Source organism: Sarcophilus harrisii, chromosome 1 (genome assembly GCF_902635505.1).
Source record: "Sarcophilus harrisii chromosome 1, mSarHar1.11, whole genome shotgun sequence".
Classification (NCBI taxonomy): domain Eukaryota; kingdom Metazoa; phylum Chordata; class Mammalia; order Dasyuromorphia; family Dasyuridae; genus Sarcophilus; species Sarcophilus harrisii.
In genome coordinates, this window is record NC_045426.1 from 293,358,985 (window position 1) to 293,382,899 (window position 23,915).

The following is a 23,915-nucleotide window of genomic DNA, read 5'->3' on the forward strand; positions in this document are numbered from 1 at the left end:
GCAACAATTTCTCACTACCAAAAGAAATGCTATAAACATTTTAGAACATATTTTTTCCCCTCCTCTTTCCCTAATCATCTTTAGAAATAAAGCAAATGATGATATTGCTTGGTCAAAGGGATATTGGCAGATTAATAACTCTTGGGGCATAATTCCAGATTATTCTCCAAAATGATTGGATAAATTCCACAATTTTACCAACAATGAATTTGTATCCCAATTTTTCCACATTTCCTCCAACATTTTTTGCTTTCCCCTTCAACCATTTTGACCAATCTGGTAAGGGTAAAATGATATCTCAAGGTTGTTTTAATTTGCATTTCTCTGATCAATAATAATTTAGAGCACTTTTTCATGTCTACAAATTGTTCTGAAGTTTTCATAAGAAAACCATTTATCAATTGAGGAATGGCTTTCATTCTTATAGATTTGATCAAGTTCTTTATATATTTGAGATATGACATCTTGATCTAGGAAAATGTCTCTAAATAACTTTTTTCATTATTGTTTGATAAGAAACCATTAAAGCAGGATGATTTTAGAAAGACCTGGAGAGACTTACATGAACTGATGCTAAGTAAAATGATTAAAGTAAGAGAACATTGTACATAGTGATTTTATACGATTATAAATTGGATAAAGCAAGATTAAATGATGATCAATTCTGATGGACATGGCTCTTTTCAACAGTGAGGTGATTCAGGCCAGTTCCAGTGGACTTCTAATGAAGAGAGCCATCTGCACGCAAAGAGAGGACTGTAGGAACTGAGTATAGATCACAACATAGTGTTTTCATTTTTTTGTTGTTGTTGTTTGCTTGCATTTTGGTTTTTTTTCTCATTTTTTTCCTTTTTGATCTGTTTTTCTTGTGCAGCATAGACCATATGAGGTCATATTTGAACTCAGGTCCTCCTGATTTCAGGGCTGGTGCTCCACCCACTACACCAATTAGCTGCCCCTATGTTAATTTTAAAGATGAAGAAACTAAGGATCAGTGAGTGAGGTTATATACCTTGCCCAAGATCATACTCATAAATATTCAAGGCAAGATGTGAACTCAGAATTTCTTCACTCCAAGTCCAATGTTCTAGTCACTGAACTACCTAGCTTCAAAATATCAATAATGAAATATATCTTCTATCTCCAAGTATATATAGCAATAAACAGGCATTCTCCTACATACATTTATTTGTTTTGTTTGACTACTATTATGGATGTTAAAGAATTTTATATTATGTATGTATGTTATTTTTGTTGCATTAAGTTCAATGTCTTTAAAAGTCTTCTTTCCTTTTCTTTGTATCTAGAAATATCTAGAAAAATTATTAAGTTCACAATTAAAAGTAAAATTTTAAAAAGTGTCTCTAATCAGATACTAATTTTTTTGTGTGAAATCTACTAAATTACTTAATCGCTGATGATCCCATTTTCCCTGTCTATAAAATGATGGGTTTGAGCTACATTAAGGTCTCATCTCCTTTTTCTTCTTCCTAATAAAACATTATAAAAAAATAAGATATTGCCTACTTAAGTTATATTCAATATTTCAACTACCAGCTCAGCTCACAATGAATTGAGTTTCAATTTTCCAGATCTACCACAAGGAAAGATTGAGGTAAAGGACTAAAAGCTCTATGGTTAGAATTCTGGACCTTGTCAGAGATTAAGAATTTAGAATACTCAGCAGAAAAGGAAATTGGGGTCATATTCAAAACAAGCTAATCAAAAGGCAAGGGCCTTATAATAAGGTTTTCTAGGGAAACTCAATATTTCTTCTACAGACACTTTCTTAAAAAGCAATTCCTGAACACTGTGGCATAATGTTTAGACTAGTTCATTGCACTGTAAGACAAGAAGGCTTCTGTACAAACTTCATTTTGATACTAGTTGAACAGAAGCAAGTCACTAAGCCAACTCTGAACTCATGAATTTCCTCATTTGTAAAATAACGGATATAATTATACCTGCACTACCTATCTAAAGGATTTTTTTGAAGCTCAAATGAGACAATATGTACAAAACTTTATAAATCTCATAATAATAGAAATCATTATTTTAGTTTCACAGTTTATATCAAAGCTTAACTTCTAAAGTAATAATATAATTTTTTTATTTTAACAAGATAAATATAAATTCAGTAAGAATTGATTAAATTTATGGTTCCAAACACTATAGAAAACTTAGAAAATGGACTTTGCCCTCAGGAGCTTATTGGAAAAATCATACTCTTACATGTTTCAGTTACTAGCTTTTTAAAATTAGCTTCATTCATTTAATGTTAATCACCTATGTCTTACAATTAAGTCCAACTGTTCTGGCTAACAGTAATAGGCTATCAAAGCTAAAAGAGATCTTGGAGTTTATCTAGTGTAGTTCTGATTTTTTGCAGAACTCGATGAAGGTCACACTTATAAGTCAGAGCAAAGACAGAGGTTTCCAGATTCTAATTCTAGTGTTCTTTCCTTTATATCACATTGCTTCTTGCTATCACCATATTAGAACAGAACTGTGAAATTCAGTTCATATAAACTCTTCTTTTCCATTCCTTACACTTAGGGAAATACAACTCCCAATTTCACCCCCCATTTTTTCCCCTAGTATTTTTTCTTCCTACTCATTCCTACAATAAGCAGCAGAGACAAAATGCAGAGAGGTCCTGTGAGACAATATGTGATAGAACAGAACTAAGCTGTGACTCTAAAACCTTCCATTCTGTAGCTAGTTGCCTAATTGTTCAAGCTAAAATGACAAAGTTGGGCTAAATAAATTTAATTGTAGTTACTAGTGATGGGCATCTTTAAGCAATATTTTAAATATTTATCAGCATATCTTTTAGACAAGTCTGAGATGTGATCTGCCAGGTATTCCATCTGGCTCCTCCTGGAGACTTCTCTCTGAACTCCCTGACACTTCTCCTCACCTAAGAAACTCCAAAGAAGGTACCATGTTACACTTATCAGATTGTCTAATAAGATAATTTCTCTCTAAAAGCAAAAAAATAATAATAATGGTAGCTAACAACTATGAGTGCTTCAAGTTTTGTAGTGCTTTATACTTACTATCTAATTTGACCCTCCTTTATGAAGTCAGGTAGATGACAACCCAAGGTTTCATTCTGTCCTACAACTAAGTTTAAAATGTTACAAGATATAACAGAAGCTATTAGTTCTTGATGAACTATAATTCATAACTATATATATATATGTATATATAACTTCTATCAACTGTAAAATTCTGACATTTTTCTGTAATCAGAATGAATTTTTCCCATAGGTCTGAATTTTTCCTCCCCTCTTCTGTTTGGAAATAGATTTTTTGCGCTCTTTTCTCTTTTTTTTTTTTTTTTTTTTTTTTGCCTTTTCAAATTTTCTTTCACATGTACTTCAATTTCTATTTGTTCCTTTGAAGACCATTTTTCCTATTTTTTCCAACTCCCATTTCTATCAATCTACTATTTACTATTTATTACATTAATTACATCTAGAGGATAGATTTGCAACAAATCTATTTCCAAAATTCCTTTTTCAGAGGGGAAAGTATGTCTTATGGAATTTTAGATAACAGAAGATTGAATATGAACTAAAATACAAAATTTGGGAAATTATAGGGTAGATATTCACATAATTATGTGTTACTATTCTTAAGGCATTATTGCTGACTTCAGCCATATAGTATTTATTCAAGGAAGAACCACAAAAAGAAAAAAATGGTGAAATTTAAAAAGAACTGGGCCTGGGAGAAGAAAGGGGCCCATTAAGAACCTGATGGATATTTACAAGTCAAATTTCAACAAAAATGTTTGCATAATTGGAGAATGTGACTGAAAAATCAGTATCCCAATCAAGGATCCAAAGTCAATGATGTATTTTTTGTCTAATTGGATAGAGGTATATTTGTGACTTATTTTTGAAACCAGAGTGCTGAATTTCTGTATTACAAAGTGTTTAAAAAGGTTTTCAAAGTAATAAAGCATATTCAATCATACTTCAAACAGGCTGTGTTACTATTAATAAAATATTTACTATATTGCATATATTTTCCTTCTAATTTCTATTTTTGTGTATGTTTGATGTACAAAGTGTGTGTGTATATATATATATATATATATACACACAGAGAGAGAGAGAGAGAGAGAGAGAGAGAGAGGTGGATAATTTTGGGTGTGGTGCGTGTCTGCAAGCAGGAGCATCTGTGTATACACTGATTAAGAGAAAAATCATGTTTGTATAGAGTGACTGTAAGAATGGAAACCTTTATCAGTTCCCATTGTCTATTCTTCAATCTCAGGGCATCTTTAAAGAACCTTTGAGATAGAGATTAGCATATCTTTTAGACAAGTCTGGGACCCGATCTGCCAGGTATTCCATCTGGCTTCTCCTGAATCCTTTCCTCTGAACTCCTTGGCATTTCCTTTCCTTACCTAAGAAATTTCCAAGGAGGTACAAACCTCACACTTATCAGATTGTCTAATATGATAAAAAGGGAAAATGGCAAATGTTGGAGACAATGTGGGAAAACTGAGACAATGTTGGTGGACTTATGAACTGATTCAACAATTTTGGAGAACAATTTGGAACTATGTCCAAAGAACATAAAACTGTGCACATCCTTTGATCCAGCAATACTACTACTTGTCTGTATCTCAAATAAATCAAAACAAAAAAGGAAAATGTCTTATATATACAAAAAATATTGTTTGCTATTCTTTTTACAGTGGCAAAGAGCTGGAAATTGAAAAGATGCCCATCAATTGGGGAAGAGATGAACAAATTGTGGTACATGATTGTTATGGAATTGTACTAAAAGAAATGATGAGCAAGATAATTTCAGAAAACCTGGATTTACACAAAGTGATGCAAAGTGAAGTGAGTAGAATTTTGTACAAAGATTAACAGTGAATCACTTAGCTATATTTAGCAATACAGTGATCCAAAATAATCCCAAAAAAGTCATGATGAAAAATGTCATCTGCATTCAGAGAAAGAACTGATAGAGTCTGAATACAAATCAAAGTATACTATTTTTTACTTTTCTTTTTTCATTTAAGGAAAAGGATATCTTTCTTCTTTTTGCAAACATTACTAACATAAAAATATGTTTTACATGATTGCACATATATAACCTATATCAAATTGCTTACTGTTTTAGGGAGGAAGGAGGTAAAGGAGAAAATATGAAACTCAAAATTTTAGAAAAATGCATGTTAAAAATTATCTTTACATGTAACTGTGAAAAAAAATTTTTAAAGAAGTTAATGAACTTGAAATGTAATAAGCACCTGTACTAACATGGTATCTATATGAATAGAGAAGACAAAATGCATACATGAGATTTTATGAACCTAGAAAAAAGATTTGTTAACTTAGGAGGTAGGTGGAATGAGTGAGAATATCTACTGATAACACTGAAGCATGAGAGTCTGGATGAAGCACCATAGGAAGAAAGAAAGATAATGAGTTCTGGTTTGGAAATGCTGAGCTTGAAATACCCACAGGACATCATCTTGATATGTCCAAAGGCAACTGGTAATTTGAATCACCAACTTAGGGAAAAAACTGGAACTACATATATAGCTCTGGGAATCATCTGCATAAAGAGGAAATATTGAAGCTTATTCAATACAAGAGTCAACATAAGCCCCCAAATCTTTTTCATATATATTCTGTAGCCCTAAATTCCACCCAATTGTGAAAGTGACTATTCTTTTTCTTTTTTGAGAGTGACTATTCTTCAATCTAAGTGTACGAGATTACATTTATTCCTTTTATGATGACACTTTATTTTATTGATCTAAATCATTGTTCAGAGCTTGTTTTTGTTCTTTAATCTGGCACCCAATATATTAGCTATTCCTTATCATCTTCTTATAGTCCCCATATTTGAGAAGCATGCTATATAAAAGTTAATTCAAGTAATCAATAAATATGATAAATAGGACCATTATGGAGAATCCTCTAAGATAATAACCTTTTGCTCCTGTTTACATCTCTTTCTGAAACCATCCAGCAATATAACAACTTCCAGCATAATTCTTTTACCTTTTACACAAAGATTTTGAGAAATATTTTGTCAAGGGCATCAATTTGTGCATTCCTGGCCTTGGAACCAAAAAGACTACTTTACATCCCATCCTTGACAGACACCAGCTATGTGATCCTGGGAAAATCACTTTACTTCTTGATTTTCTAGACAATTCTCTAAGAATATAAATTGCTGAGAAAGTGGTAATCTAAATAGGTGGGGGAAAATTGCCTGACCTGGGAACTCCCTATAGTAATGAAATGACTTTGTTTAGTTCTTTTACCTACTCTATATTCTAGTAAGCAATACTCAAAAAAGGAAATAAAAACAACCTTGCAGGTCATCCTAGTGCAGAGGTATCAAACATCTATGGACTAAGTACTGCTTGAACCAGATTAAAATGTAATTGGGAAGTAATTAACAAAATAAATAAAAATATAAAAGAAGTATGTCAATATATGGTTTTCTAAGTTAAGTACCATACCCACAGGAGGTTTAGTGACTTCTTTCTATTTGAGTTTGACACCACTGATCTAGTACAACCATATTGGATCAGAAGGATGACTGTTTATCAATGCAGATAAAGATAAAAATTTGTCATAGTGAAAAGAATTTTGTGATATAATTAGAGGAATACTAGAAAATACTAATTGCAAAATGGTTGAAACAGACAAACATTATTTACTTGACTTGTGGATATCATCACTGGTGGTTATTCCCATTTAAATCAACTCAGCAAAGCATATCAGGCACTGTAAATACCAGGGCTACATAAATAAAACAAATAAAATAGTTCCTTCCCACAATGGGCATATGTTTTACTAGGCAAAACAATATGTCATTTTATGTTTAACAAACTTAAACAATATGTTTAAGTAACATACTTAAGTAAGTAGAAAATACAAATAAATACAAAGAATTTACAGGGTTGAAGAATCATTAAGGATGAGTGAATTAGAAATCCTAATTGTAAAAGGTGATACTTGAAGACATTTAAGGATTCCACTAGGCAAAGGTGAGGAGAAAAACCATTTTACTCCTATGGAGGACAAACTGTAAAAGTAGAAAAATGGGAACTGTGTAGGGGGAAAAGAAAATAAGTTTGGCTATATGTGGTGTTCTCTTCTTAGCTAGAACTTCCAATAGAGTGAATGCGAGGGAATAAAGATAAGTGGGTCCTACATACAGGACTTTAAATGTTAAATAGAAGAGACAGTGATTTACCTTACAGGTAAAAAGGAAATATTGGAACTTCTTGCGTCATCATGGTCACTACATGGTCACTATCATGTCTCTGAGAATCAAAATGAGTTCTTTTTTAATCCATTTAATCATTTTAATTGTTTTCCTCCCAGTTCAATTTCTACCAAGTCTTGACAGACAATTTATAAATTTCCAAAGAAGGAAAGCACCTAAGCAATAAATGGTCTCTAAAAATGGGAAGTAAAAAAAGTTGTCATGACTCATTTGAATAAATGAAGAAAAAAATAAAATTTATAAACATTTATAAACTTAAAAAGAAGGAACCTAAGATTTACTAACATATAACATATGGATTGTTTATCATTTAGTGAACTTTCAAGCATTCTTGATAAAAATTTAATTCTATCAAAAATTTAAAGAAGAATTAATTCTTTACATAGTCTGTCTGAAAAACAAGGGGAAAGATAGAGCACTACAAAATCATTCTATGACATAAACACAGTTTTAATACCTATACAAGGGAGAATCAAAATGAAGAACGAACACTATAGAAAAAAAATAAGTAAAAATATTAAATAAAATGTCAAGATTATAGCAGTTATACACGGGCATAAAACATATCACAAAGATTACATATATACTATGAACATGCTGGATTTGCAACAGAAATGTAGAGTTGGTGCAAAAGCTATCAACATAACAGACTATATTTTTTTTTAAAAATCACATAATTCCACAAATACACGAATTGACAAAACAGCCATTCCTGTTTTTAAATAAAAACTTCAGAAATGATAGGAATAGCTTTACTGAATATGATAGATTATATCTAAAATAACAGTCTAAAATCGCATATAACATAGATGAACCAGAGGCCTTTCCAAAAAAGTCAAGAGTAAATCAGATGTTCATTATCATTATTACTTTATTATATAATGCTAGAAATGTTAGCTCTAGCAATAAAATTAAAAATAAATGCAGAAGCAAAAATAAACAAAATTGGTGCTTTTAAAGGTGACAATAAGATCAACAAAAAAACTAATTTAAAATAACTTCAGCAAAGTTGCAGGATATCAAATCCAAATAAATCATCAGCATTTCTATATATTAGCATAATTCAAAGGAGTAACTTGAATATAGTGAAAAACATTCTTTCTTCTAAATAGTAAGTCTATGGGTGGTCTGTGACAATTTTATATAAATTATAGTAATACCTAAACTATTATATTTCTTCAGAACCATATAAATCAAACCACCAAAGGAATACATTAGAGAGCGAGAAAAAGAAAATTATGTGGAGGAATAAAAAGTCAAGAATCTCAAGAAAATAATTTAAAACATGGTAATTAAAGGGAATAGAGGTAATTGTGATCTATATTATGTATCAAACTATATGATGAAATGATGAAAAAATATTAGTATTGCTTAATAAAAAACTCAATCAGTGGAAAAGATTAAATATGCAATACATAGAAGCAAACATATACATTAGCATAATTAACAGTTACAAATACTAGCTGGTAAAGTAACAACTGATTATTCAACAAAAAATACTAGGATATAAATATGCAGTTCTCAAAAGGAGAAATCTAAGATATCATTAGTCATATGTATAATATACCAAATCACTAATACAGAAATGCAAACAAAAGCAACTCTGTGATACTACTTCACACTCATCAGACTGGTAAATCTGACAAGAAGGAAAAAGACAAATGCTATTTATGTAGGTATAAATTGATTCAGTCAATTCTGAAAAGCAATTTGGAACTATGTCCCCCAAAAGCTATAAAATGTGTATCATCTTTGACTGCCTATTTATTCTTTGATAATTTATAAGCTGCTGAATGTTATTTTATTTATAAATTTGCATCAATTTCCTGTATACTTAAGAATGAGACCTCTATCAGAGAAATTTCTGCAAATACATTTTCCCCAGATACGTTTTTCTCTTCTAATTTTAGTTTTATTTGTGGACAAAATTTTAAATTTTATCTAATCAAAATTACTCATTTTATGCTTTATGATCCTATCTCTATCTTGTTTGGTCTTGAATTCTTTCTGCATAGGTCTAAAAAGTAATTTATTTTTTGCTCTTTTAATATCCTGATGAATTTACACTTTGTTTGTCATGTAACTTATTAGACCTTAGTTTGATACATAGCAAGAGATGTTGGTATATATCTAGTTTCTGCCAGGCTGCTTTCCAGTTTTCCTAAGCATTTTTTGTTGAATAATCAATTGTTACTTTTATAGCTAGTATTTTATATATATATATATATATATATATACACACATATGTTTATATGAATTCATTTTTTTCTTTTTAAAAATATTTCTTTACTTATTTTTTAACATTTTTTTTTTAATTTTGAGTTCTAAATTCACTTCTTCCCTTTACCTTCCCCCTACTCACTGAATAGGCAAGCAATATGAAATCAATTATACGTATGAAGTCATACAAAACATTTCTATATTAATCATATTGCCAAAAAAAAGCAAGAAAAATAAATGAAAAAAGAAAATAAGCTTCAATCTCAACTCAGACTTCATCAGATTTCTCTCTATGGATGTGTAGTATTATTCATCACAAATCCTTTGGAGTTATCTGGGATTATTATATTGACCACAGTGGCTAAGTGATAGTTGAATATTTATTACAATATTGCTGATACTGTTTATAATGTGTGAATTAATTTGCTTGATTATTCTTATTTTTCTTTCTCCATTTTTAAATAGGAAAGTTGAGGGAAAGAGGGGTCCCAGGTCAAATATAAAAGAGCCATTGAAACTTTTTTAATGCACAAAAGAGAACAAAAGGAGGTACAGAAAAGTGAGAAAGATTCAAAATGTAGAATGTATCATTCTTTTTTAAAAAGCAAGCTCTGAAGGCAGAGCCAAGATGGCTGTATTAAAGCAGGATTGGCTCAAAGAGAAAATAACATACAACCCTCTTATCCTGCAAGAAAATAGGAGGGGAATGGTATATGGGAATGTGGAGAGAGTGATAAAGAGGGCATATTGGGGGAGAGAGTGGTTATTACCAAAACACTTTTGAGGGACTGGGTAAAAGGAGAGAGAGAATAAATGGGGAGAAATACAGTTAGTAATAGTAATTGTAAAATGAATTTTGAAGCAAGTTTCTCTGATAAGGCCTCATTTCTCAAACATGGAGGGAACTGAGTCAAATTTATAAAAAAAATAATCAGAGCCACATCCCAATTGAGAAATGATCAAATGATATGATTGATTGGTGCCCAAAGGGCTATAAATTCATGCATATCCTTTGACCTAATAACACCACTACCAAAAGAGTTTAAAACTAAAAAAAAAAAAAAAAAAAAAAAAAAAAAAAAAAAAAGACAAATGATCTATATGTACAAAAAATATTCAGAGCACGTCTCTTCTCAGGACAAAAAAATTGAAAATTGGGCGGGATACTCATCAATTGAGAAATGGGTCAATAAACTAAGGTGTGTGTGTTTATGATGGAATATTATTGTTCTGTGGAACATGATGAACAGAATGCTCTCAGGAAAAAAACATTAAACTGGAAGTCCTCCATGAACTCAAGCAAAATGAAATGTACGGCATACAAAGTAATAGCAATATTCTGGGATGACAAGCTGTGAATGCCTTTGTTATGTTCAGTAATACATCATGACTACTCTGAAGGACTTATGATGAAAAATCCTATCCATACCCAGAAAAGGAACTGAATATGTCTTAATCTAGATTGAAGAATTCTCTCTTTTTCTCTTTTTTTGAACTTAATTTTTCTTGAGGGTTTTTATTTTCATTAGGGTGGGAAATCTATGTTTTTCTCCCCCACAATTTGACTTTTATCGAAATGTTTTGCATGACTTCACAAGTGGTTTCTTAATTGTGGGTGTGAGATAAGGGAGAGAACCCAGAACTCAAAAATGTTTTAAACAAATTAAATTTTTTTGTTTGTTTTTGAATGTAACTGAGGGAAAATATTAAATAAAATTAAAATTTTAAAAGAGCAAGAGATTCACAATTTCAAAGAAAATCCTCTTTTTTGTTCTCTGTTTATGGAAATGTTATTTTTGTTTGAGCTAAAATTTTATTTTTTTCCATTTAAAGAATGAATGAAAGATGTCATGTTGGCTTGTTTTTTTGGGTTTCCTTTGTTTCATTTTTCATATAAGCATACCAAAGAGATCTCTGGAGTTATAGTTGTGGTTAATAGACTAGAATTTCCCTATTCCAGAAGTCAGGTGTAACAGTGTAGCTGCTAGTAAAACCATTTGACACACCAGAATGGATACAAGCTAGCATTGAGAGGGAGAATGAGAGTAGAATTGAGAACTGAATCCTCATACATATATACACCTACACCACCGGTATAATATTTATATAATATTTATTATATTATTATCATATAATTATATTATATATAAATGATATGTAATATATTATATTATTGAATATTTAATACTTAATAATATTTAATATATAATTTAAATAATCATAGACAATTATATTATTTTATATTATGTATCATTATATTATATAATTATATAATACATTATACAATATATTTTATATTATATAAATAAATATATTTCTATAATTAAATAATACATAAATATATATTTATATATAAATGTTATATAAATATATAAATACATGGATATCATAGATATATAAATAAATAATAAAGATGGCAATATTTAATATATAAATATTAAATATATTATAATAATATATAATGTGATATATTATTATATTATATATTATATTTATAGATATAGATAATAATAAAATAGTAGGAAGAAAGGGCTATGTAACAATACTTATGAAGTATGTGATCTAAAAAGTTTGGAGATTATTTCTCTAAAACAACTAACAATATCTTTGTCAGAAAATTCTTTGCACATAACTTAAAAATTCTTATATTTCATTATATGTTTGTATGTACACCTTGTCCCATAACCCCCCCCATACACACACACACAGACATACACACAAACAGTAATCAAAGGCAAATGCTCACAACAGATAGCCTTAGTTTTACCATGTATGCCCATTCTTCTATTTACTTTGCCATGAGTACTACTTCCCCTCTATCCAAACTGTCAGTCAAATCTTTATCTCTGTAGCCCCTTGAGAAAGCAATGAAATTGTAGCGTTAGTATTTCCAAGGAATTAAACAAAGTTCAAATTTGTAAACCAAATTCAAAGGCACAAGTCTTAAGTGCATTAAGTGACCTTAAAGTTTTTCAGATGTTATTTTTCTTCCAAACATAACTTTCATCATTATACCATTCATTTAAAAGCATCTGACGACAAAGAAGAGAGAACTAAAAAAAATTTAGAGGTCATCAAATCCAACTCCCTCATTTCATAGATGAGGCAATTGATGCATAGAGTGCCTAGGGTTTATAACAACTGGTAAGAATTTAAATAAGATGTAAACTCAGGTTTGTTGACTTCAACTCTCTTAAGTACTGTTTCAGAATAAGTAAAGCTAAGGCAAATATATGGGTAGAATGGGGTGAATTATCACACATTAAAAAAGATAAGAAAAATACATTAAACTTTTGCCTGTTACCTAAGTGAGGCACTCTAAATTAGAAGGAATTCAAATAAAATTCATTTCAAAATGTTTATTTCCCTAAGTAAACATTTATATTTAAATACTAATCTTTTATCATCTCAATTGACTCAGGTGTAGTAGAGGCAAATTAAGATAAAACATATCTTTTACCCCCAATCAGCCAATATTCCCAATATATTATAGTTAATTAGCATAATGTTGATTGGTAGTTATGAATAATTCTAAATCAATTATTATTACCTTTATTCACAATGGTTTATGTCTGAGGCCATTTTAGTAAGAATCAGCAGATTCTCCCCCAAAAGATCTAAAACTAATCTAATAACTTCATTTAACCACAGATTTAAATGTGTTGAGTTAAACATTAATTTTTATCTGCTATTATGTAAAAAATTTTAATGTTAAAATAACAAAAGGGCCCTCCATATGTGGTCATACTAAAGGTGCCAAAATAGTAACAATAATATTAGCACTCTATAATATGAGTTTATCTTATTATTGTTATTGTGCATAAGAAAATTTTTATAAAAGGCATGGGGAAAATGTTTTAGCAAGCTTGAAACATCAGTAGAATGAGTTTCTACAGTAGAAATTTCCTACATCAGTTAAATCATCAATTCAAATAACTAGTAATTAATATTTATGATGTGGGGTAGGAAGGGAAGGATGGCAGCAAATTAATCCAATAGGATAACTGGAATACTAAAATATTGTTGGTAGAGTTGTGAATTAATTCAACCATGCTGGAGGGTAATTTGAAATTATGTCCAAAGAGCTATAAAATTAGGCATACCCGTTGATCTATTTATTGATCTTATTCCAAGGAAACCATAAAAAAAGGGAAAAGGACCCACCACACAAATATGTTTACAGCAGGTTTTTTTTTTGGGGGGGAGGGGTGTTATCAAGGAAAGAATGGATATCAATTGGGGAATGGCTTAACTGTGGTATATGAATGTTATGGAATATTATTGTTCTATAAGAAGGGAGAGGTAGAATGGGGTAATTTATCACACATAAAAAGTTAAGAAAAAACTTTTACAGAAGAGAAGAGAGAGGAGATAAGGGGGAATGAGTGAACTTAACTCTCATCTGAATAACCTCAAAGAGGTACTAACATACATACTCAATTGGGCATAGAAATCTAATGCACGATAGTAGCAGGGAAAGGGGACAAAGAGGTTTGGAGTTAGAAGGGATGGCAGTTTGGGGGAGGGGTAGTCAAAAGCAAAACACTTTTGAGGAGGGATAGGGTGAAAGGAGAAACAGAACAGAATAAACAGAAGAGAAATACAGTTAGCAATGATAATTGTGAAAAACAAATTTGAAGTAAGTTTCTCTGATAAAGACCTCATTTTTCTAGCATATAGAGAACCAAGTCAAATTTATAAAAGAACCATTCTACAAGTGAAAAATGATCTAAAAAATGAAGTTTTCAGATGAAGTAATCAACGCTATCTATAACCCTATGAAAAAAAATTCTCTCACTATTGGCTGGAGAATGCAATTAAAACAATTACAAAGTACTACATACCTGTTAGATTGGCTAATAGGACAGAAAAGAAAGATGACAAATGATTGCAGGGATGTGAAAAAAATGAGACATTAATGCATTGTTAGTGGAAATGTTAATGGAAACTATGCCCAAAGGGCTACAAAATGAGGCATACTCTTTGACCTAGCAATACTACAACTAGGTCTATATCCCAAAAGAGATTTTAAAAGGGGGCGAGGGGAGAAGAGGGCCCATATGTACAAAAATATTTATAGAAATTCTTTTCTGTGGGCAAAGAATTGAAAATTCAAAGGATGCCTATCAATTGGGGAAAGGCTGAATAAACTATGATATGTAATTATAGGAAAACTACTATTGTTGTGCCACAGTTCTCCTTTTATTATTCTGACTCAGTTCCCTAATTATCCTGACTCAGTTTCCCTAAATTGTCCTACCTCAGTTTCCCTGAATTGTTTTACCTCAATTGTTCTGCTTAATACTGCAAAACCACTCCTCCCTCCTAATCATGATGATCCAGATAAAAAGAAAGACTTTCTATCTGAGACATCGTCAGAATCACCATTCCAACTTATCAGAATGTTGGGTGCCTCTCCCCACTCTGTAATCCCAATTATCAAATATACTCCATGCCTCACCTTACCCTGTCAGAACCGGATTGTTAGTCCCGTGTTCCCGCTTTTAGTACTCTGACTCCACTCCTATCTCAGTCTACCCTCTGTATCTGAGCCACATGTATATGTGTCATTGAAAACTTCCATTGTTTGCTGAATTCTTGGAGAAGATAGTGTCATTCAGCCCTGGGACCAAACCATGGATCCATTTGGTCCCAGTAAATCTCTCCCATTCACATAAATTATTAAATACTCTAATCTTTATCTTGTCTCAGTTTCTCTGGCATTACACTATACTATGTGAAATGTGACCAGGGTGCTCACAGAAAAACCTGGAAAGACTTCCATGAGCATCAGCTTTTGCACCAAAAAGTAAAATATACTGTGTACAAAGTAACAGCAATATTTAAGATGTGAATGACCTAACTATTCTCAGCAATACAATGATCTAAGACAACTCTGAAGGAGTTATGATAATAAAAAAAGTGCTATCTATACTCAGAGAAAGAACTGATAGTGTCTGAATGTAGATTGAAACATTTTTTTAAACTTAAATTTTTCTTGAGTTTTGTTTCCCTATGTTTTCATTCACATAACTATTATGGAAATGTTTTGCATGACAACATATGTATGACCTATATTGAATTACTTGTGCTCTTGACAGGGGAGGGTGAAAAGGAAAGAATCTGAAACTCAAAGTTTTAGAAAGGAACGTTAAAAATTGTTTTTGCATATAATTGGGGGAAACAAAATAATATTCTTTTTTTAAAGAGGGGAAAAAAGATTAAAGTTTTTGAAAAAAGGTAGGGAAAGACACTTAAGTATTCCTTCTAAGAAGTCAGAGGAAGAATCTCAACTACCTTGCACTCCTCATCAACTCTTCTTCAATCAGTCTAATTTTGAATCCTCTAAATATAGTTTAATTTGAAAGTATTGTTTACCTAACAGTTTGTTTCCTTGGGGGCCATATGAGATTATGACTTTTATTTAGTTGGTTCAACTTTTGACAATGAAGGAAGCATATTGATGAAGCTGAAGTCCCAATTTTGATAAGAGCAAGATAGCAGGGAGTGACATCTAGAGAACCTAAACAATAGGCAAATCTAGCTACTCCCAGAGGTAAACAGGAAGGAGCACTGATAGGATCATCTGGACCTTAAGTGGGACTTTTGTTACTGGTAGTATATCTTACATTGACAAATCCTCATAACCTCAGTGATTGTATCCAATCAGAAAGCCAATTTACAATGTCAGCCTCGAGATTATATTTCCCCTATAAAAGAACCTATCTCTATCTCACTAGAAAGATAACTCCTATTTGGACCTTAAATCTTTCCAGAATTAGCCCACCACACCATTCTCCGCTTGCCACAACATAACAGCATCTTTCCTCTAAGTAATTTTTCCCCTTTGTTAACTACTTAACTCCTTGCCCTTGTCTTAAAAAAAAAAAAAAAAACCTCATGGATTTAGCCCACTCTTGGTAATATAATAAAATCTTTGCCCCTTAATTTAAAGAAATCTAAGCCTACAAATTCTTTTGAGACAACCTGCAACACCAGCAGGAAACCCCAGTATGCTTTTAGAATAATATTTCTTCATACCCCAATCATTTGGTGGTAAAATCCCATCATTTTGGTGGCTCTGTATGGGAAGAATCTGGTTATACCACAAACCTCATCAATATGATTATGGATATATCTTCCCTTTAACTTTTATGTTCTAAGAGGAATGTACAGGATTACAATATATAAAAGAATTATTTCCCAAACACACTGACATAATTTTGGACATAAGAAAACTTGTGAGAGCCCTATTCCAGGCTCAGGTTTTCTCTGAGGCCTGAAACTATGTTGAAGCATAACAATAAAACCTAAGTTTTTATCTCCATAATTTCTACATGTATAAATATATATTTGATAGCAGCTACCCACCCCATGAACTCAGAGAAGAGACTCTTGCAGTGTTAGTAACAACACATAGACAATTTAGATAGACCATGTGAAGGTGAATAAAATATAAATAAGAAAAGGAAAACTGGAACCAGTTTTAAATGACAAGAAGTAGTATCTCATATTAGAGACAAGAAGGAAATTGTGCTTCTTCAGCAAGGGACCAAAATGATCATTTTGTGTGATTTAGGAATTAATTACTCAATGAAGACTATGTACTTTATATACAACCCAATGGGTCAAAAAAAAGTGAAGAACATTATCCAAATTAAATTAACCAAGATTTCATGACAATGACCACAATCTCCTACTACCTTCATCTCCCCACAAAGCTGTTTTTTCACTTGTACTTTATATACAACCCAATGGGTCAAAAAAAAGTGAAGAACATTATCCAAATTAAATTAACCAAGATTTCATGACAATGACCACAATCTCCTACCACCTTCATCTCCCCACAAGGCTGTTTTTTCACTTATTCCAAAGTCAATAAAAGGCGCAACTTACCAATGAAATTTCAAATTTTTTTTCTTCAAGTACCAGAGATGAGATTTTCTACATTGGATGTGGTTAGCAGAAAGAAACTGAAGATCTGATAAAAATTGATCTCTGAGGCAAGTAGAGAGAAAGCACTGATAGACATCAGTTTAAGTCTGTGGTTTTACTCTTTGGGGAAATTGCCCAGTCAGAAATCCCTGAGACTCACCTTCTGTAGAGGTCTTGGGTAGTCTCACTTTCCCATATCCTTTCAGAAATCCCAGTCATGTCCCTGAGGTTAAATTTTCCTTATAAAAGCTACTTAATGGGCTGTGGCTTCGATGTTACCTTCCTTTGGATCAATCAATCCTCCCTGGAATTCTGCCTCCTGATGTCTTTACCCTTACATCTCTCCCATGTCACATAGTTTCTCCTAACCCCATACCTTGTGGTGTCTCTCCTAATCCCACTTCTCCTTATATCTAACTTTTTGGGAATGCCAAATCCCTTTCAGTATTTAGCCTGCCAGGTAAGGGCATGCCCCAACCTCATGTGTTGTTTCCCTTCTCCTGTTATAGTTATAGTAGGGAATTTGCCCTTTCTATGTCTGTTGTATCCTTTCATTTTGTCTGTAACCTATTCTCCTAAATAAATCTATCTTTTGCCAAAGACAATGGCCATTATGAATTCTTCACATATCTAAGCCCTAATTTTTGGTGTCCTACCATTATTTGTTTCTATATCACCCACATAACCAGATATTTTCAAAAATTAAACTAAGTTTTTCTTTATGTAAATTCTTTTCCTTTAGATTTTATCATTTACTTCCCCATCCCAAACATGTAATATCAATTATGAAATTCAGTAACTAATCTTTTATTCATTTTTAAAGTGTTATTAGAATTCTCAATATTATTCAATTATTTTGTGTTTCCTCTTCTTCCACCAGCATCATTATCATTACCACCTCTACCACCCATGCTGATTTGAAATAGATTTTTCATAAAATATATTCTGTGACAACTGAATAGTCTTTATTTATTTCCAGTTTCACATTCTATTAAAAGTTTACTAGAAGATGAAGTGAGATAAGATCAACGAATTATAAGTAGTTTGATTAATCCATGCTACTTTCTATATTAAGCTTTAAAAAAAAAAGGGATGACCCAAACTACAAAACGTCGATGTCACTTAAACAGTATAGCTTAAATATCAAGATCACAGGATAATTAGAGGAAAATTTGAAAGGTCTAGCCAAAGCCAAGCCAGTCCAACCGTATTTAGCAGATGAAAACCAAGACCTAGAAACAACCTAGAAACCAAGTAGTTTAAATGGATTTCTGAAAATCGCACATTTATTAAGTATGAAAGGCAGGATTTGAAATTAGATCATTAGACTTTTAAGTTATTACTAAATATGGTTACTACATTTAGAGGTACTGGTTAAACATAATTTGATTTCAAATCAAGACCAAATTTTACTGTTGAGATTAAATCAACACTTACCATCAAAGAAAGTCAGCCTTTTCAGACCAACCACTCTTTTTCAGCCCAGCTTAGTAGTTATAATCCAGAAGTCAAAATAAAAATGAAAAAAGAATAGTTATCAAACAACATTGTCTCTAGAAAAGTAGCAAAGGCCCAGAGTTTGATTTTGTAAGTTGTAGATTACTAATCAAATTAGGTTTCACACTAAAGGCAAAATTAACATCCTAAACTGTGGTGAAATGAATTTTAAAAGCCTACAATTTACCAAAAAGTGTTTCACTCTTATTTGCATGTCCACACAATTTACAATAGGAAGAGAGAAGCTAAATTTTTCAAATTGATAAAATTAAAACAAAACTAAACAACAACTAAAAACTGGTCGAAATTCACTTATCATAATTGTAGACTGAGCAGTAGATAACTAATTCACTATAATATATGACCCTTTAACATATTACAAATGTCCCTAGGAGAATAAACCTTATCTAAGAAAAATTATGACAACAAAAATTAAATTTCTCCATTACAGATATTCAAACATGTGCAAAAATCAATTACTACATCACAGGGCAGTCATAAAGACATGCCAAAACATGTCTTTATAAACCATTGGCAGTATTTTTCAAGTACAAACATTAAATTATAAACAGGATTTCAATTTGAATTTTCTCTGTAGATTTTTTTGCAACCAAAAATTCAATCAATAAAATTTTAAAACAAGCATTTTCCTGAAGGCCCAAAGTTTTATTACAATTCTTTCTTGTATTTAGCAATGTGTAAATTTCGAGATTTTGATGACTTTGGAAACTCTTATATGTCATTTTATTTTTCATATTTAAGAATACTCCACAGCAATCAATATCTTCTCTCCCCTCCCCGCTATTCCCTTATATAATGCAGGGCATTCTAATTATAAAACATTTGCTCACAATATTTTTTTATGAAAGAAAATCATCCACCTTCATCTATTCATATGACATATTGTTTAATATGTGTAACTATGATTACTTAGAATATTATGTGTTTGATTGCAAAATACATCAACTTAGGATGAAAAGGAAAAGAAAGGAAGAAACTCTATGTTTTAAAATCTTTATTACTGATAGTTATTTTAACTATTATTCCACAGAATCAAACCTTGTTACCTATCATGAACATAACTTGATATAAATGTTATCTTTTTTAAATACAAAAACTTTGCTTACGCTCCACAAATAGGTGCTTTAATTTTACTGAAAATTACTGTAGCATTTGAAATTACTTGTTTTTGATTTTTTCATTCTCTCTTGGATCTTTTTCATTCTTGATTTAGGTCTCTAGATAAACCAAGAAACCAACAAAAAGAGAAGCTAGTGTCTGCTCTTGTTAGTCTCAACAAATCAACTAAGAAGTTCTGCCATAAGCAGATGTATTGCCAAACTCCACATTGTAAAAACATTGTTCAGATATCACCCATAAAAAGACAACTATAAATAATAGTGTACTTAGCCTCAGATGACTTTGTCTACACTTAAACGGTGAAGAAAAGTTAGGGGGCACAAGTCACATGCCACAAAGAACTACAAAATGTTGTTTTGATCTGATATTTTGTTGAATTAATATAACTGATAAATAATGCCAAACAATGCCTGAAGTTTTTAATTCAAGGATGGTCAGGGTACTCAGCTAATGAAAATAAAGTTAAAAGGTAATTATTATTTCTATTATTCTCTGTAGTAAGTAGACTAGGGCAATAACAAAGATGAGGGAAAGTGGGAAAGGATTGATTGGTTTTAGTCAAAACAGATTTAGAAACTTTCAGGGATAAAGTGTGGGAGGGGAGAAAAAGGAAGTGTTGATCCGTCTGTCTTCAGACAAAATATACACCAAGAAGAAAAAAGAAGGGAAAAAAAATTTTTTATAGACAACTCTACCATCTTCCGAGTAGGAAAACAGTTCCACATTTATTTGCTAGGTAATCAACCCCTAATAAGAAGATTCCTTTCTCCCATTCAATCAAGCCAGTATCTCCTCTAATTGCCTGGGGCTTTGTGGGGAGAGGGAAAACAGAAAAGAAAGGCTAAGGAACAAGTTACCTCAGAATTATCTAAAATCCCTGACCAATAGCCAAAACACAAGATAGTCTTTCATTTCTGATGTGTAATTATTAAAGTTACAACCACCCTCCCCCCCCCACACACACACTTTCCCTAAGACTTGCTGGAGAAGAGATAATAAAGACAGAACTAATCCTGCAATTCAGGAAGTGAAACACATAACCGGCCTTCCTTCCAAATCTCGAAGGGAGAGAGAAAGAAAAATAAATAAATAAATAAATAAATAAAAGAGGGGAAAGCAGGATGACTTTTTAGTCTCCTCCCCCTATCCACCCCCAACCAAATGGCAGAACCCGAGGCTCAGCTGAATAACAGGAAATATAGGTATCTGTCACCTCCTGGAGAGTGGTAAATGGTTTAAAGGAAACCAACAAAGGGAAGAAAATCCCTTTCAAATTTGCAGATCTACAAGATTAATGGGTTATTCAAATCTGCTTCATCCCAGCTAGAGCACTCTCTAAATGCAGCATCCTCAGATCCGTGAGGGGCAAACACTCCACTCCCACCTGTGAAATTAGTAGTAAGGAGAGAACAAGAACAGACTTTCTACCTCACTCCCATTAAAAATAAGTAAATAAAAAAATAGCCTCTTTAGATTCCCAGCTTACACAGGAAAATACCTCAGGCAGAATCATAGCATGCTTTCTAGAGCTGGGACCCGAGAATTAGGCCTTTCTTTACTCCATTCTCCCTAGATTTTGAGGGAAAGTCGATGTAAACCAGGTTCAGTTCCAAGAGGTTCAACTTACATCATGACTGAGGTAATAAAATTTGAAAATTTAGCAAGTCTTTTACCACAAACCACAGCTCATCGCTTTCGCTTCTCTTCTGGGGAGAAATGGGTCCATAGACTATTGCCCCCACTTCGTACCCTGCTGGAAGTGAGCGCTCCAAGGGCGTCAATGGATTTTGATGTTCATTACACTGGATTATTTAGTTCTTTAAAAAAAAATAATAATAATCTGGGCATTTACAGAACCAGGTCTTAAAGTTCTTAAAGGTCTTAAAGTTGTTGATTCCAAAGATCTTTCCCTGACCCTACCTATTTCCATTCAAGCAAATAGAGGATTCAGAGAAGGAAGGTACTTGAGCAACACCACCATTGTTCTCATACGGAGAGAGAGGTCTAGGGAACTCGCTCAAAGTCTAGATTCTAATTCAAGTATCCTTATTCCAACTTTCTCTCTGGCAACAAATCCGCCACCAGGAAAGAGCATCTGAAACCAAGCCTTAATTAAACCCTCATCAGTGCCTAGATCACAAACTCCTCCCCCCTCACTGCCGTCTTACCAACAGGCAAAACAACCTAAAGAATCCTTTCTAAGAATAATAACCGAGCTAGGAAGGGAAAGAGGAGCGCGGGGCAGGGACAGGGAGAGCAAGAAGCTTTACCCAAATCCAGGTCTGTAGGTAGAAATACAAGAAACGTGTCAGAATAGGCGTTGGAGATGCAGTGGAAAAGTCTAGGCTCACTCTTACCCTACTTCTAGCACACATTTTGACAAGAGTGCCGGCCATGTTTCTTATAGGAAGCTTGAAAAAGGCCCCCTCCTTTTTCGCCCTTCAGGCAAACTGCTACGCCTCCTCCCTCCATCAACCTTCGTTCTCCCAAGGGGATAAAACAATTTAAAACATTAAACAGACTCTTTAGGGCAAACCGAACGAGCTCTGTAACATTTTAAAGGATTTCTAACATTAATAGCGCTGAGCAATGCATCAACATCTTAGGGTTACTGGCTCCGCAACACAGTGGTATATACAAAGGGAGAGAAAGAAACGTGCCAGATATACCGAGGAACTGGACCAGAGTGGAGGGAAGAGTCCTTCTTACCTGAGGCCCCGGGCATTTGAAGTGGCGGAAAAGCCACCAAAAATGCCATGGCGTAAAGAGCCGCCAACTGAGGCAATAACTTCTGAAAGCCCTGGGCCTCTCCAGCGCGGGCCATGCTGTGCAGCGGCTCCCCCTGCTCCGGCTGCCTGCCTGGGGCTACCAGCGAACTCTTGGCGGGGATCCTGCCCAGCTCTGCAGAACCCGGGGCACCGGCTGCTGCCGGGGCGTCTCCACCCTCACTCCAATCACACAAAGGAGTGCCTTGTGTCTTCAACTTGCTCCTGCTTTTGGCTGCTGAAGTTACAGTAGTATGCTCCAAAGCTGTTTTGTTGCTATTCATGATGCGGATGAAGTTGTTTGGCAAGTAAAGACTGCGTTGTGTAATTTTTTTTTCGGTTGCTGTTTTCTACTTCATTGGTTTATGCGGTGATGGCTGACTCTCGTTGGGTTTGTCCCAGGACCTCCACCAATCGCTTTTCCCCCCCTCTTGTTCTTTCAAATTTGGTTGTTTTCAAAGAAACTTTTCTTCAATTTCTCTCTAATGCATCCTCCCCAAACATTCCTCCCAAATTTCCAATTCCCAGATGAGACTCTTTCAACTCCAACGACCTCACCACAGCTCCGTCCAGAATTGAGTATTGCAGAAGAGACACCAGGGAGGTGAAAAATCTCACAGGAGAAGGGGAGGGATGGATTGAGAACTCACCCTCACACACCGCTATAGAGAAAATGGGAAAGAAAATCCTGCATGCCGCGCCCTCTGCCGTGCACCCGGTCTAAGGCATGAAAGACCTTAGAACCTTATACGAAGTATTAAGGGGACCGGAGATAAGGTATTTAGAAAAGACTCTTTCTAATCCGGTCATTTGTACAAGTAGGAGAAAATTTGGTGGAAGGGACGCAAATATGATGCTTACCCAATTTTTTTTAAAGCAGTTTCCTCCTACATATGTGCCCTGCCGGTTAGCAGTGAACGCTCTGTATTTTAAAAGCAAAAATATTGCCCTTCGACACATATTATGAGATGGAGATGGCTCGCCCCTCTAAACCGGGATTTACCTAAAGAAAACAAAGAATTACTAAGGGAAAAGGGTTACATCTTTCAATCTTCACCAGGTCTTTCAGAAGAAAAGAGG

General features: G+C 33.1%; 1 protein-coding gene across 1 annotated transcript in view; it reads right to left on the reverse strand.

Annotated features, from left to right (window-relative positions):
- ROR2 (receptor tyrosine kinase like orphan receptor 2) overlaps positions 1-23,660 on the reverse strand; it is a 249,428-nt gene extending 225,768 nt beyond the window's left edge. Inside the window, exon 1 of the mRNA XM_012541012.3 lies at positions 22,780-23,660. Coding sequence (XP_012396466.2) covers positions 22,780-23,119 — 340 coding nt within the window. The 5' untranslated portion in view covers positions 23,120-23,660. The remainder of the gene's footprint in view (positions 1-22,779) is intronic.
- Positions 23,661-23,915: the final 255 nt, after the last annotated feature.